At 39.5% G+C, this 13,785-nt stretch overlaps 1 protein-coding gene and 1 pseudogene across 3 annotated transcripts in view; both read right to left on the bottom strand.

Moving 5' to 3' along the window:
* Positions 1 to 13,571, bottom strand: part of FBXO3 (F-box protein 3) — a 39,145-nt gene extending 25,574 nt beyond the window's left edge. Inside the window, exons 1-3 of one of the 3 annotated variants that reach the window (XM_053562917.1) lie at positions 13,442 to 13,571; positions 9,452 to 9,541; positions 6,859 to 7,022 (exon numbers count right to left, since the gene is read on the bottom strand). In XM_053562917.1, coding sequence (XP_053418892.1) covers positions 6,859 to 7,022; positions 9,452 to 9,541; positions 13,442 to 13,545 — 358 coding nt within the window. In that variant the 5' untranslated portion in view covers positions 13,546 to 13,571. Of the gene's footprint in view, positions 1 to 6,858; positions 7,023 to 9,451; positions 9,542 to 13,403 lie in introns of all 3 variants that reach the window. The other 2 variants (XM_053562919.1, XM_053562918.1) reach the window with 2 other exon arrangements.
* LOC128565240 (ubiquitin-conjugating enzyme E2 T-like) lies at positions 369 to 4,542 on the bottom strand (annotated as a pseudogene).
* Positions 13,572 to 13,785: the final 214 nt, after the last annotated feature.

Below are 13,785 nucleotides of genomic sequence, written 5' to 3'. Positions count from 1 at the left end.
CCAAATGACAAAAAGGTTAAATTCACTGTACAGACATTATAATTCTAAATTTTATGTACCTAGTAACACAGCTAGAAATATATACAGATGTGTAGTTATGCATATATACATATGTGTATGTATATTTTTCAACATTAAATGATTGTTTATTTTTCAGGTTTAAAATGTTTCAAAATGTGTATGTACGCGATAAATAAAACAAACTGCACTCAGAATCACTATAGAGCAGAATACATAAATGTATAGTCTTTTATAGGACAAAAAATTATAACGTAATTAAAACGAAGAAAAACATTCAAGAAAGGTAGGAAAATTAGACCACCTTGGCAAAGGATATATTAACTAAGACAGACCAGGACAAATCCCCACTAAACATTAGGATGAAATTTCTATGCCTCCTAGCTGCCTGGCTTCCCTTTTCTGCATTGAGTTGTCTACTTCAGACTCACCAGCCTCTGGTAGATTAAGCATTTCTTCCTCATCAGCCCTGTTTCTGTCTTGCATGTTTCTCTGTCCACTGTCTGGCATTCTTTTTCTTTTTTTTTTTTTAGACACAGAGTTTCACTTTGTCGCCCTTGGCAGAGTGCCATGGCGTCACAGCTCACAGCAACCTCCAGCTCTTGGGCTTAGGTGATTCTCTTGCCTCAGCCTCTCGAGTAGCTGGGACGACAGGCACCCACCACAGTGCCCGGATATTTTTGTTGCAGTTTGACCAGGGCTGGGTTCGAACCTACCACCCTCGGTATATGGGGCTAGTGCCCTACTCACTGAGCCACAGGTGCTACCCCACTGTCTGGCATTCTTGAGAAAGACTGGTTTATTAGATTTAAATTCTGAGGCTATGTCAACCATGAGTGGGGTTCTAACCAGAGTTGGGTTCTAACATAAGTAGCTGAATAGAGGTCAGCACAGTTACAATATTAGGGGATGGTCTCCAGGCACTCTGAAGGTGGCAATTTGAGAACATCTACACAAATCCTTGCAGCACAATCAGTGGTTGGATGATAAACTGGAGAAATCAGATCTGAGGAAGTTCAAATGGATATCTCTTAGGAATGATAACTTCCAGCTTGAAAACACCTTTTTTGTAAGGTGTGTTGGCCCCACTTAGTATCTCTATTTTTTTTTTTTTTTTGAGACAGAATATTACTCTGTTGCCCTGGGTAGAGTGGGCATCATAGCTCACAGCAACCTCAAACTCCTGGGCTTGAGCGATACTCTTGCCTCAGCCTCCCAAGTATCTGGGACTATAGTAGTGTATCACTATGCCTGGCTCCCGTCTTCTATATGCTCATAGATCATCCATTTCATCTTTATCTTGCTAGCATGTGATGCCTAGGAGTGGCTCTGTGGCTGACATGTGCAGTTCCCTTCAGATGTGAAGATCTTTACATGATCCCTATGTTAACGGAACCACAGTTCACTGCCCCACACTAAGAGGTACTGCATGGACGCAGCTCACAATGCAGCAGAAAACCTAAAATATATATTTTTAAATGACAGAACTAAAATGGGAAAAAGATATAACTACAGTCAAAGTGGCTGTATTAGTTTTCTACTGCTATAATATTAGCAGCTTTAAACAACACATACTATTTCACAGTTTCTGTAGGTCAGAAGTCCACGTGTGACTCAACTAGATCCTCTGCTCAGGTCCCATAAGGCTGAAACTATGGAATCAACTGAGGCTGCTATTTCATCTTATGCTTGATTGAGATCCTCTTCCAAGCTCACTGGCTGTTGGTAGAACTCAATTCCTTGCAGTTGTAGAACTGATAGCCTCAGCTCTTAGAGGCAATCCTGCCATTCCCTACCACATGGCCCTCACCATAACATGCCAGTTTGCTCATTCAAAGCCAATAAAAGATATATACTCTCTGACTTCTAGAAGAGCCCCTTCCTTTTTAAGGGTTCATCTGATTAAATGAGGCCCACTCAGGATAATTTTCCTTTTAATTAATGGTTATTTCAAATTTAACTAATTTGGAATCTTAATTACATCTGCAAAATCCTATCACCATTTTATAATATGACCTAATCGTGGGAGTGAAATTAATTATATTCACAGTATCACTTACACTCAAGGACAGACATGGACATGTAGACCAGTGAGTGGGAATTTGGAGGCTATCTCAGAATTCTGCCTACCACAGTGAGAGATTTTAACATACTTCTCTCCATAACTAATGGAATAGCAGACAAAAACACAATACAGTATGAGTGAGGAATATCAGACGAAAATTAACAAATTTTACTTAATTATGTATACCATACCAAACTCACAACTGCAGCTTATACATTCTTTTCAAGTGTACACCAAAACTGATCTTGTACTGGACCACAGAACAACTTCCAAGAAATTTAAATGACTGAACTTATACAAGGTATATTCTCTGATCACAGGGGAAAATATAAATGATATTAAAAAGATGACTAAAACATCCCCACATGTTTAGAAATTAAGCACTATACTCCTATATACTCCAAAGACTAAAGAAGAAACCAGAAAATACTTTGAACTGCATGGTAATGAAAACAGAATATATAAAACTTGTGGGACAAGCTAATACGCTTACAAAGAAATTTATGGCTCTAAATTCATTTGGGAAAACAAGAAGGCCTGAAAGTCTATGATCTAACCAATTAACTCAAGTCAGGAAAAAAAAAAAATCAAAGAGAAAGAATCAAATAAATTAATGAAATAAAAACAAACACCCAATGGAGAACTGACAAAGGCAAAAGCCCAGTTCTTTGGAGAAAGATTAATAAAATTAATGAGCCCCTAACTAGCAAGGTCAAGAAAAACAGAAAGTATAGACAATATCAGAAATGAAAAAGGTGATATCACTACAGATCCAACAGGCAAGAGGGGATATTATAAAAACTTTATGTCAATAAATTTGATGATGTAAATGAAGAGGAAAATTTCCTAGAAAAATAACTTATTGAAATTGACATTAAAAATAAATAGAAAATCTAGCCAGGCGTTGTATCGGGCGCCTGTAGTCCCAGCTACTCAGGAGGCTGAAGCAAGAGAATCGCTTAAGCCCAGGAGTTGGAGGTTGCTGTGAGCTGTGTGAGGCCACGGCACTCTACAGACCGAGGGCCATAAAGTGAGACTCTGTCTCTACAAAAAAAATAAATAAATAAATAAAAAATAGAAAATCTAATAGTCCTATATGTAATAAAGAAATTGAATCCTTAATTTATAACCTGCTATGACAACTCCAGAACTGAATAGCTTTGCTGGTGCATTCTACTAATCATTTAAGCAAAAAATAAGACCAAGCTTACTCTTCCAGGGAACAGAAAAAGAGGCAACACTTCCCGACTCGTTTTACAAGGCCAGCATCATCTTGATACCAACACCTAACAAGAACATTGCAAGAAAGGAAAATTATAGGACAAACACTCTAATGAACATAGATGTAAAAATCCTAATAAAATACTGCTTATCAAGTCCAATACATGTAAAAAAGATAATTCAACCAAATAAAAAGTAGTAAGCTGGACTGGGTCCTAGAAAAGAAAATGGACATTAGTGGAAAATCTGGTGAAATCCATATGAACTCTGGAGTGTAGTTAATAGCAATGTACCAGTCAAAATTTTAGTTTTGATAAATGCCCTATGGTGAGATACATTATGGGCAACTGAAACTAGGTGAAAGGTACACAGAATTCTCTGAACTTCTCTGCCACTTTCCAATAAATCTCAAATTACTCCAAGGTAAAAAGTTTATTTGAAAAAAGAGAAAATTTATCACGTACAAAAGAAGCCAAACTGAATAGCTATGTGAACTACTAGATGAGGAAAGAAACTAATATTTGTTGGTATTTACTATATGTTAGACATTTAACATATAACCTTAAGAAACCAAGAATTTCTTGAAGAGTTTTACAAAAAAAGTAAAAACAAAACCCAAAACAACAAACAAACATGACACAAATATACATATAAGAAAATACATGTTCATAATACAGTAAAATCAAGATTGAAAGAGGCATCCTACTATGATAAAATTCAGGAGCCAGACCGATCAGGGTTTAAATTTTGGCTCCACCAGTTGCTGACTGTGCAATCTCTGGCAAGTTAATTCCCTTCTTTAATCCTCTTCCCTCACCTGCAAAAAGGGGATAATACAACCTACCTCAAAGAATTATAAAGAGAATTCAGATTGCCTACGTTTTTTAAAGTGCTTTGCTAATACTTAATAATTACTCATTTATTTTCCTTCTCCTTCTCACCTACTCATATGAGGAAGCAGCTAAAAGGCTACTAGGAGTTGAGAAACCTAGATCATAGAGTTTTATCTCTGTTACTAGTGTTGAAACCTTAAGCAAGTCACCTAAAACTCTTTGGGTATATTTCTTCACCTGTAAAACAGGAGTACTAGCATAAATTAGGGATGGGTAAATTAGAGTCCACAGCCCAAAGCCTGGACTGCTGCCTGTTTCTGTAAATCATGTTTTATTCAAATGCAGCCATATCTACAAGTGCAGTTATTACCTACGGCTGCCTTTAACAGTTGTGATAGAGACCATGTGTCCCACCAAGCCTAAAATATTTACTATCTGGTCCTTTAAAAAAAAAGTTTGCCAACCCCTAGTCTAAATGATCTCTAAAGTCCCTTCTAACTCAGAAGTTCTAAGTCAACACTTAAGGTAAATATGAAATTTTAAGATATGTGATAAGAACATTAATACACGTATACCATAATTTCAAGATACTCCATAAAAATTTTCCCATGCCCAATGCATATTTGCTTTCTGACTTTCCTTTTTAATTTTTTTTTTTTTTGTAGAGACAGAGTCTCACTTTATGGCCCTCGGTACAGTGCCGTGGCCTCACACAGCTCACAGCAACCTCCAACTCCTGGGCTTAAGCGATTCTCCTGCCTCAGCCTCCAGAGCAGCTGGGACTACAGGCGCCCCCCACAACGCCCCGCTATTTTTTGGTTGCAGTTTGGCTGGGGCCGGGTTTGAACCCGCCACCCTCAGTATATGGGGCCGGCGCATTACCGACTGAGCCACAGGCGCCGCCCTGACTTTCCTTTTTATCTGCCACCTCTATATTATTGAAATTGAGTCAGGGATTATGGCGCCTGAGGTGCCTAGGTAGGATCCTGACTCAGCTCTAAAATTCAGAAATCTAGAGTTCTTAGAATCCCTAGCATTGTAGATATCAAACAGCTTTTCTCTTAGTCCAAAGCATAACAAAGTCCGGGAGAACAGGCACCTGGGAGCTAGGAAGGAAAACAGGAACTATCAAAGAATTCTCTGACAACCTTACCTCTCTAATCACTAGGCAAAGAATAGTTAGTAGTGAACCTGGAAATGCCAAATTAATGCAAATAAAACAGGGGGGTTTGTGGAGAGAAGCTATCACCTACCCTTACTTTCTTTCCTTCTTGGTAGCTCTGGGCCTAGGGGAGAACCATGTTTACATTTTCATATTCCAAATGTCCTAAGATTAGCTTTTAAAGTGTCCTAAGACATCCTAAACAAGATAGGTCCTTTCTCCCTTCAGTTGATGTTAAGATTATAGATAGCTCTAGAGTCTGTCCTATACTCAAATCCTAGTTTTGTTTTTTATTTTGTGATGGTAAACAACTTACCTAATGTTTTATACCTTAGGTAGCTCACCTATAAAATAAGAATAGTAATTACTTATCCCAATATATTTGCAGATTAAATGGAGTAATACACACAAAATACTTAGCGTAGTACCTAGTTTTGTTTAATAAATAACAGCTATTGTAAGCCCTGTCCTATTTTACTTACCACCACCAAATACCTATTTTCAGAATAGTATTATTCTTTTCCTCTAAGAAAATTAACTATTAAAAATATTATTCAAAGGTACTTTCCTTCAAAGTTCTACTTCACTTTCTCTGCCAAATCATTCTTTCCTCTACCTTCTAGCAATTCAGTTTTAAGCACCTTGTCTTATAACCATGATTTATATGGAAGTAACGCTTGCAAGGAAAAATTACAGTGGTAATGTGAAATGCAAAAAGAAATGCTGTTTCAAAAGAGTCTTTAGTTGTAAAGGAAGGAAAACATTTGAGAAGAACTAATGCCAATTTTAGGTTGGCAAAATCAAAACATGTATCCAATACCTTTCAGTGAAGAAATGTAAAAAAATTTGGAAAGTAAAGCAGGTAAGTTGCAATATATCTGTAATCTATCTGTGCATTTTCATAAGCAATTAACAAAACAAATTAATGAAAATCGCTTGTTAATATTTTTTGTCAAACTGGACAATAATAGTGTAGTAGAAAGACCAGAGATCCTGGGGCCAAACAGTTCAAATCTTAGTTTCACTACTCTGTAAATGTCAAAATAAGGATAAAAGTTTTCTTTATTATGATGCTCTTATACTCTTAAAGAGCCAGGTTCTTTACAAGTATTAAGGAATGCTTAAAATTCTTTTTTTTTTTTTGCAGTTTTTGGCTGGGGCTGGGTTTGAACCCACCACCTCCAGCATATGGGGCCAGTGCCCTACTCCTTTGAGCCACAGGTGCCGCCCTGCTTAATATTCTTTATATAGATATAGATCTAAAGATGTAAGATTAATCTAAGTTACTTTATATAAAACAAATATAAGGATAAAAGTTCAGCTTTCTTTTCTGGTAAATAACCATGTGAGTCCCAAGGCTGAGCAAAAACAGGGGAAGCAAAGGGAAGGTCCTTTCAGCATTCTGGCATTCTCTTTCCTTGACCATATGTGAATGGTGAGTTACATGTGGATTAGATTAACACAGTTGCACAGATGATAGAGACTCAAAGTTATTTAAACTAACTTATTTATACCAATAGTAACAAAAATGAGGAAGAAGAATCCTGCATTTCCAGTACCTTTCAGAGATAAAACCATCCGAGGACACCTGGGCTCCAAATATTTCTTGAGATCATCCCAAGCCTTTTTAATAGCAGCATAATGGTCAATGTATCTTCCTACATCAGAATAAGTATCTATGAAGAGAGATTTCCAACACTGATCTTGCTGTGTTTTCTCTTCCCTAAACAGATGAAAAACAGAGATTAAAAATCTTTTGAAATGATATTGGCATTCATTTTAGACACTTACCAACATACTAGTGGCTACTTTTGCCCTTCCTTTCATTTATTTTAGCCACAAATGAAGACTAGATGCCAAAAAGTGATACTCATTAAAAACTGTAACAAAAGTTACTGCTGGATGATGGGATTATGAGTCAATTACTTTCTCACTTCCTACTTATTTTTCTGTAAATTTTCTAATCCTTAATAAAATACAGTATGGGGCGGCGCCTGTGGCTCAGTGAGTAGGGCGCCGGCCCCATATGCCGAGGGTGGCGGGTTCAAACCCAGCCCCGGCCAAAACTGCAACCAAAAAATAGCCGGGCGTTGTGGCGGGCGCCTGTAGTCCCAGCTGCTCGGGAGGCTGAGGCAAGAGAATCGCATAAGCCCAGGAGTTAAGAGGTTGCTGTGAGCCGTGTGACGCCACGGCACTCTACCCGAGGGCGGTACAGTGAGACTCTGTCTCTACAAAAAAAAAAAAATAAAAAAAAAAAATAAAATAAAATACAGTATGAATAGTGCATGGGGTTTAAATGTCAACTTACCCTTAAATATATATCAATTATAAAATTTAAAATTTTATAACGTTCCATTTTAGAAAATACTTAGAATCTAATGATATGATAAAATTAATATAGCACACCAACACTGACTGGTGTGAGAGAATCATAAAGCATCCAAGGAATTACATGATTCAATATTTCTATTTGGTATAATTCCCCAAACATATGTTAAGTGTCCACTTAACCACTAAGGACACACAAAAAATATGGTACTTTATTTTTTTGAGATGCGGTCTCACTGGGTTGCCCAAACTGGTCTTGAACTCCTGGGCTCAAGTGATTCTCCTGCCTAAGCCTTTTGAGAGGCTGGACCTACAGAAGCATGCCATAGCGCCTGGCTCAGGCACATTCTTTTGCCTTCAGAAAATGTATCATCTTATTAGGAAAGAATGAAGTGTAAATTTAAAGGTCAGAAGTGAGAAAGGATAAGGCAGCCACAGCAGCCTAAAGGTAAGCCTTAAGATAACATACCAATGTGCCACTAAAGGGTTTTAATAGGGGTGTTAAAGGAGCAGAGTTATGGCTATAGTTTGTGAGAGGTTGATTTAAAGGTGTAAATTACAGGCATAAAGATGAGTTAGGAGGGTTTTGCAGTAGTCATGGTAAGAGATGATGAACTGAATTAACTGTGGTAGTTAGAAGAAATGAATAGGAAGATTCTAGAAATACACAGAAGCTAAAATCAGAAAGGCTTGGTAATTAAATGAATGCCAAAGGAGGGCAGGAGGAAGGGGGTAGAGGAGGGAGACAGATCTAGGATAATTCCTAATTCTGGTTTGGCTGTCTAAGCAGATGGTACTGCCATGAAGACTAGGGATAGAGATAGGATTAGGAATAGAGAAGAAAACAATTTGGGAGAGGGGTGTTAGCATCGTTTTATTAATTTAAATAATATATACATACATTATCAAAACTAAAAATTTTTAAAGAACTTAGGATAAAAAACTAGTCTCTTGTTATAAGCCCAACCTCTCAAAGGAAAGTTTAGTTATTTCTAGAAGTTATCTCTATAAATCCAAACGTTTATGCCTTTAGTTCTTGATTTATCAATTTTATATTATCTATTGATACCCTAATATGAAAGATGAACATATAGCAATAGGGGGGCAGTCTTCCTTTCTTTCTTTGGGATAGCATGCTGTCTCTCTGTCTCTTTTTCTCTCGCTCTCTCACTTTCTCTCCTGCTAAAATATAAAATAAACTTATAATTTTATATCTAAAAAAAAGAAGATATAGCAATACTTAAAAAATTACCACTCCCCCATTTTTCCTCTTCCCAGTGTTTGAGAGCTCTGTTATTTTTACTTTTACCTAAAGTTTGTAGCTTTAAATATATTAATACTTAAATCTTTACTTCTTGTTTCAACATTAGTTGCTACCTGACTCTCCTCAATCTAAGAGAAAGATATTAGTATTCCTAACTTTTCTTTGACCTTTCCCAACTCCCACCTTCTGTCATCTATTCTTTGATTCTGTCAAATTTGTTAACAATCAGTGAATAATCACTGAAGTTAACAATTGTGGGACAGCCAATGGAAAGGTCCAGTAGATAAGTATGCAAACAAATCCAGAGCTCAGTGGTGCTGTCAGGGAGGGAGAGTGAGGTTTGGGAGTCAGAAGCATACAGGCAGTCACTACAAAGTGCAACAATGGACACAGGAGAGATCAGAGAGGGAGAAGAGCAGTGGGCCAAAGACAGAACCTTGGAGATCATCATTTACTGACAGGTGTAAAAAAGACAAGGATGGGAGAGGAAAATCAGGACAGAATGGCATAGTGGAAACCAAGGGCTAAGTTTTACCAATACACATTTCCCACATACTCACTCAGATATTAGCCAGTATTTTTTGCAATGTCTTCTCCACAGCGGATCATGACTTGATAGCTGGCTAAGTCTTCGACTGACATAACAACAACTGGCAGTAACCAGATTCACAATTAGTATAAAAGAAAATAAGAAAATTCAAGATAAAAAGATAAAATAAATTATTCATCAAGTTTTGTTTTATGTCTTTGCTTTTCTTATTTTCCACTTATGACCTCTATAATTACAGTATCTAAAGCCTGTTTAACATGTTAAGCAGTATAATTACCTCGTGAGTAGTGGAACTGAGTTTACAAATAAATCCTCAAACCTCTAAACCATATATACCATTAGAATTAATCTCAAATCAAGGAGCTTTTTCACATTTATTATTAGAACAGTAATCATTTCTACATATAGGAAGAAATGTTATTAAGGTATAAACAAGTGGTTTGGGGTTTTTTCCCCTAGATCTATAAGATATATACTAATCACACAGGACTTTTGCTTGTTTTTTTCTACCTTTTTCTTAAAGAAAAAAGTAAAAAAGTACTGCAACCAAAGACTCTTTTTCATTAAGCAACTAACAGAGTCCACCTAAAAAGGAGTGTCTAAATCAGGCGTCCTCAAACTGCAGCTGGCGGGCCACATGAAGTGGTGTGAATTGTATTTGTTCCCGTTTTGTTTTTTACTTCAAAATAAGATATGTACAGTGTGCATAGGAATTTGTTCATAGTTTTTTTGTTTAAACTATAGTCCAGCCCTCCAATGGTCTGAGGGACAGTGAATTGGCCCCCTGTTTAAAAAGTTTGAGGACGCCTGGTCTAAATCATAATAGCTAATCAATGAATGGAATCTTAAATCATATGGGGTTTGTCAAGGCCATGACTAGGGCATGTTGAAAATCAATCTATAGTAAACAAAATTAGCAAATAAATTAATATTCATGGCTATACATTTGCCCCAAACATGGAAGTTTAAAAGCAAATAATTGTCTTACTATACAGAAATCACTAAAATAATAGTGCTCCAATCCTGTAAATGCTACCCTACACTTGTAAAAAGAATGAACCTAAAATTGGGAAAATGAATTTCTATTTATTTATTTTTAAATCTCTATCCTTTTAGAAGAGAAATCACAATTTATAGAAAGTAGGTATTCAAAGATCTCATCTGGGCAATAGCTAATCAATGAATGGAATCTTTTTTTTTTTTTTCAATGAATGGAATCTTACATCATATGGGGTTTGTCAAGGCCTTGAATAGGGCATGTTAAAAATCAATCTATAGTAAATGAAATTAGCCATTATTTGATTTTCGGATTTTACAAAAACATCATCCTTATTATTTTCTTCCAAGCTCAGGAGATGGCCAAAATAACTTCTGTAAACCTAGGAATAAACCCTCCCATTTCTTCTATTCCCTCCACTGCCCTAGAAGTTCAACAACAAAAAGAATCTGGAATAGGCACCAAAGTTGATTCAAGGTTGAAAACTCATGTTCTAGAGGTTGTGATCAGTTGGAGTGCGATTTGCACCTCATTCATCTATTAATGTGCTTAAAAAGTGTCACCAGTAATTGTGATGTAACGGTTGAGAATTATATGCAATAAATCACCCTGAAGGCATCATACAATCTCACATTCAAACTATGCAACTGCTACTATAGGATGATCACAAGGGACTAATTCAACCCAATGATATCCAGTTCAGCAAGTACATACCAAAGTTTAGCACTGGGCTGGACACTGGGCAAAGTTGGGCTGTATGGTGCAGGAAATAGCCTGTGGGGCACTGAACACTTTTCCATGGATAAAATCTGATAGTATTCAATTTATTTCCACAGACATTTATGGAGAGCTCATGTCACTTCTGTTTAAAATTTTGATTGCTACCTAAAACATTTTAAATAACATCTACCCTCCTTACCTTGGCTCACAAAGTTCTGCATGATCTTACCGGTGTCATCTATCACTCTGCCCGTAAGTCACTGCCTACTTCCAACAACGCCAGTCTTCTAGCTCCTCCAACAGGCCTTCCTGTTGAACAGTCCTGTTCAACAGTCCCGTTAACCAACCTCCGAACACACCGTTCCCTCTGCCAGGACTACAAATGCCACCCTTCATATATGGCAGCTTCTTCTAATTTTAGTTGATCATCTCTCTCCTCATTCTTTAACACAGCAATCGATTTCCTTCACAGCACTTTAAACCTCTCATAATTATACACTTACTTGTATTTCCATCTTGCCCACTAGACTGCAAACTCTCTAAAAGGGACCTGATCTGCCTTGTTCACTTTTGTACCTCCAACATGTAACAGGCTGGCACATAGCAGGCACTCAAAACATGTGTTGAAAAAATGATGAATACCAAGATAAACAAGGCAGTCCTTACATTTGAGAAGTGTACTATCTGGCATGGAAATCAATTCTTCAAAGGAAGGAAGAGGTAGAAAGAGGGTCTTACAGGAATTCCACCTTGCCAGGTTGAGAAAAGGTGGGCAAGGCATTCCACACAGGGTGAAAAGCTTAAGCCAATGAACAAAAAGTGCAAGTTCATGGTATGCTGACAGAGGTCTGATTTGGCTAGAGCGGATTTTGTAAATGTGATAGTGGAGAAGAAATAAAGCCTGAAAGGCCTTAGATAAGAAACCAAATGATAAGAGTCTTCAATGCCCCAGAAGTTTAGGTTATAGTATGTAAACAACAGGGGTAGCAGAGGGTTTAAAGGAGAATGATAACCAGATGTGTCTTGGAAAGACCACTCTGGCAGCAATCAAAAGTGGGGAGGGGGGCTGTTTAGACTGTCAGAGGTCATAGCAACAGAATATTTCAGATGAAAACAGCCTAGCTAGAACAGCCTGTCCCAAAGAAAAACTTCATTTCTCTGCTTTAGTACAAGCGTGACTGGAGAAAAAAAATGTATTTTCTAAATAAGTAAGTGTTAGCAATTACTGATACAGGTAGCATCCAGAAACTCAAGGTATTTCTCCATCACCACTTAGCAACAGCTATCTGCAACTCCAAGGAATCTGTATGTCTAAAAGGACCCCTAACAACACAGGCCAAAATCATCAAATGGCTAGAATCCAAACAAAACAAATCTTGCCTACCCATCCTAAGAGGGCGATTCTTCCTCCTCTGCAAGTACAGGCCACGCGGCAGCACAGGAAACTCAGAGCCATGCCACCAGCTGTCAAGGGTGTAAACAATCCTGACACCTCCTCGGGAGGCGGGCTGGCAGCGCCATTTCTTCCACCATCCAAGATAGTTCCAACCTCTGAACCAATTGGCCGTTTAACCACCCTGATAAGCAACCGGTGTTTATTTTTGGAACAAACTCTTGCAACGTGGGAAACCCAAGGTGTACAGGAGGGAAGACAGTCCCTTGCATCGCATCACTGGGAGTCAATATCAAAACACAAAACGCAACACAAACCGTTAAGGAGGAAGGCAGAGGGGAAAACAATTGTCAAGCATTTAAGTTCGAGAAAGTGAGCCCTGTCAGCGATCACGGTGCCAGAGAAGTCGCACCAAAGGGGCCTGGGGGTGTCTGCCTCTTTCTCTCTCACGCTCCACCTGCCCAGCCCGGGGCCCAAAAGAGAAGATCGCGCACCCGGGACAGGGGCTTTTTGCACAGTGGCTGGGGCTGGGCCAGGCCAGGCGGAGATCCGCGGGGCCAGTGAGGGTCCGCGGGGCGCGGTGAGACAGCACCGAGGTGGAGGCGCTACCTCAGTTCCCTCCGACTGGGCCTCGCTGAGGCCTGGGAGATGGGGCTCCCGTCGCTCCTCAGGCGTGGGCCCTAGACGTGAAGAAAACCTCAGGGTGAGGCCCTTTTTATCCCTGTCTCGCCCCGGGCCCCGGCTGGCTCTGCAGGATAAGGGCGGCCCAGGCGTCCACCTTCTGGTGCCGCGGGAACACGAGTCCTACGGGCGGTCCTAGCCTCCTTCCCTCCTGCCTCACCGCCTCTTTACCCGCGTCCCCATTCCCGCCGTACGCGTTGTCCCATTACTTGATGAGGTCCCGGTAGTCCAAGAAGGATAAAATGAGGAGCAGGGGATCCGTGGGCAGCGATCCTAGGGTCAGCAGTGCCGCCTCGGTCTCCACGGCCGCCATCTTGCCTGGCCTGGTGTGGGCCTGGCTCCAGCCCGAGCCCGCCCATGCCCCGCCCATGCCCCGCCCCCTGCCTCCGCCCGGGCCGCTCCCCAGCCCCGCGCCCAGGTTTGTTATGTAACCGCCAGGCCAGCCCCGCCCACCGCCCTGCGGCCGGGGGCGGAGCTCTGCCTGCCTCCCTGCGCTTGGCTTAAGGTCTATGCAGCCCTCTCCTCTGATTCTGGTCCCGTAAACCTTCCTGGC

The sequence above is a fragment of the Nycticebus coucang genome, chromosome 14 (genome assembly GCF_027406575.1).
Source record: "Nycticebus coucang isolate mNycCou1 chromosome 14, mNycCou1.pri, whole genome shotgun sequence".
Taxonomy (NCBI): domain Eukaryota; kingdom Metazoa; phylum Chordata; class Mammalia; order Primates; family Lorisidae; genus Nycticebus; species Nycticebus coucang.
This window is presented reverse-complemented; position numbering and strand designations above follow the sequence as displayed.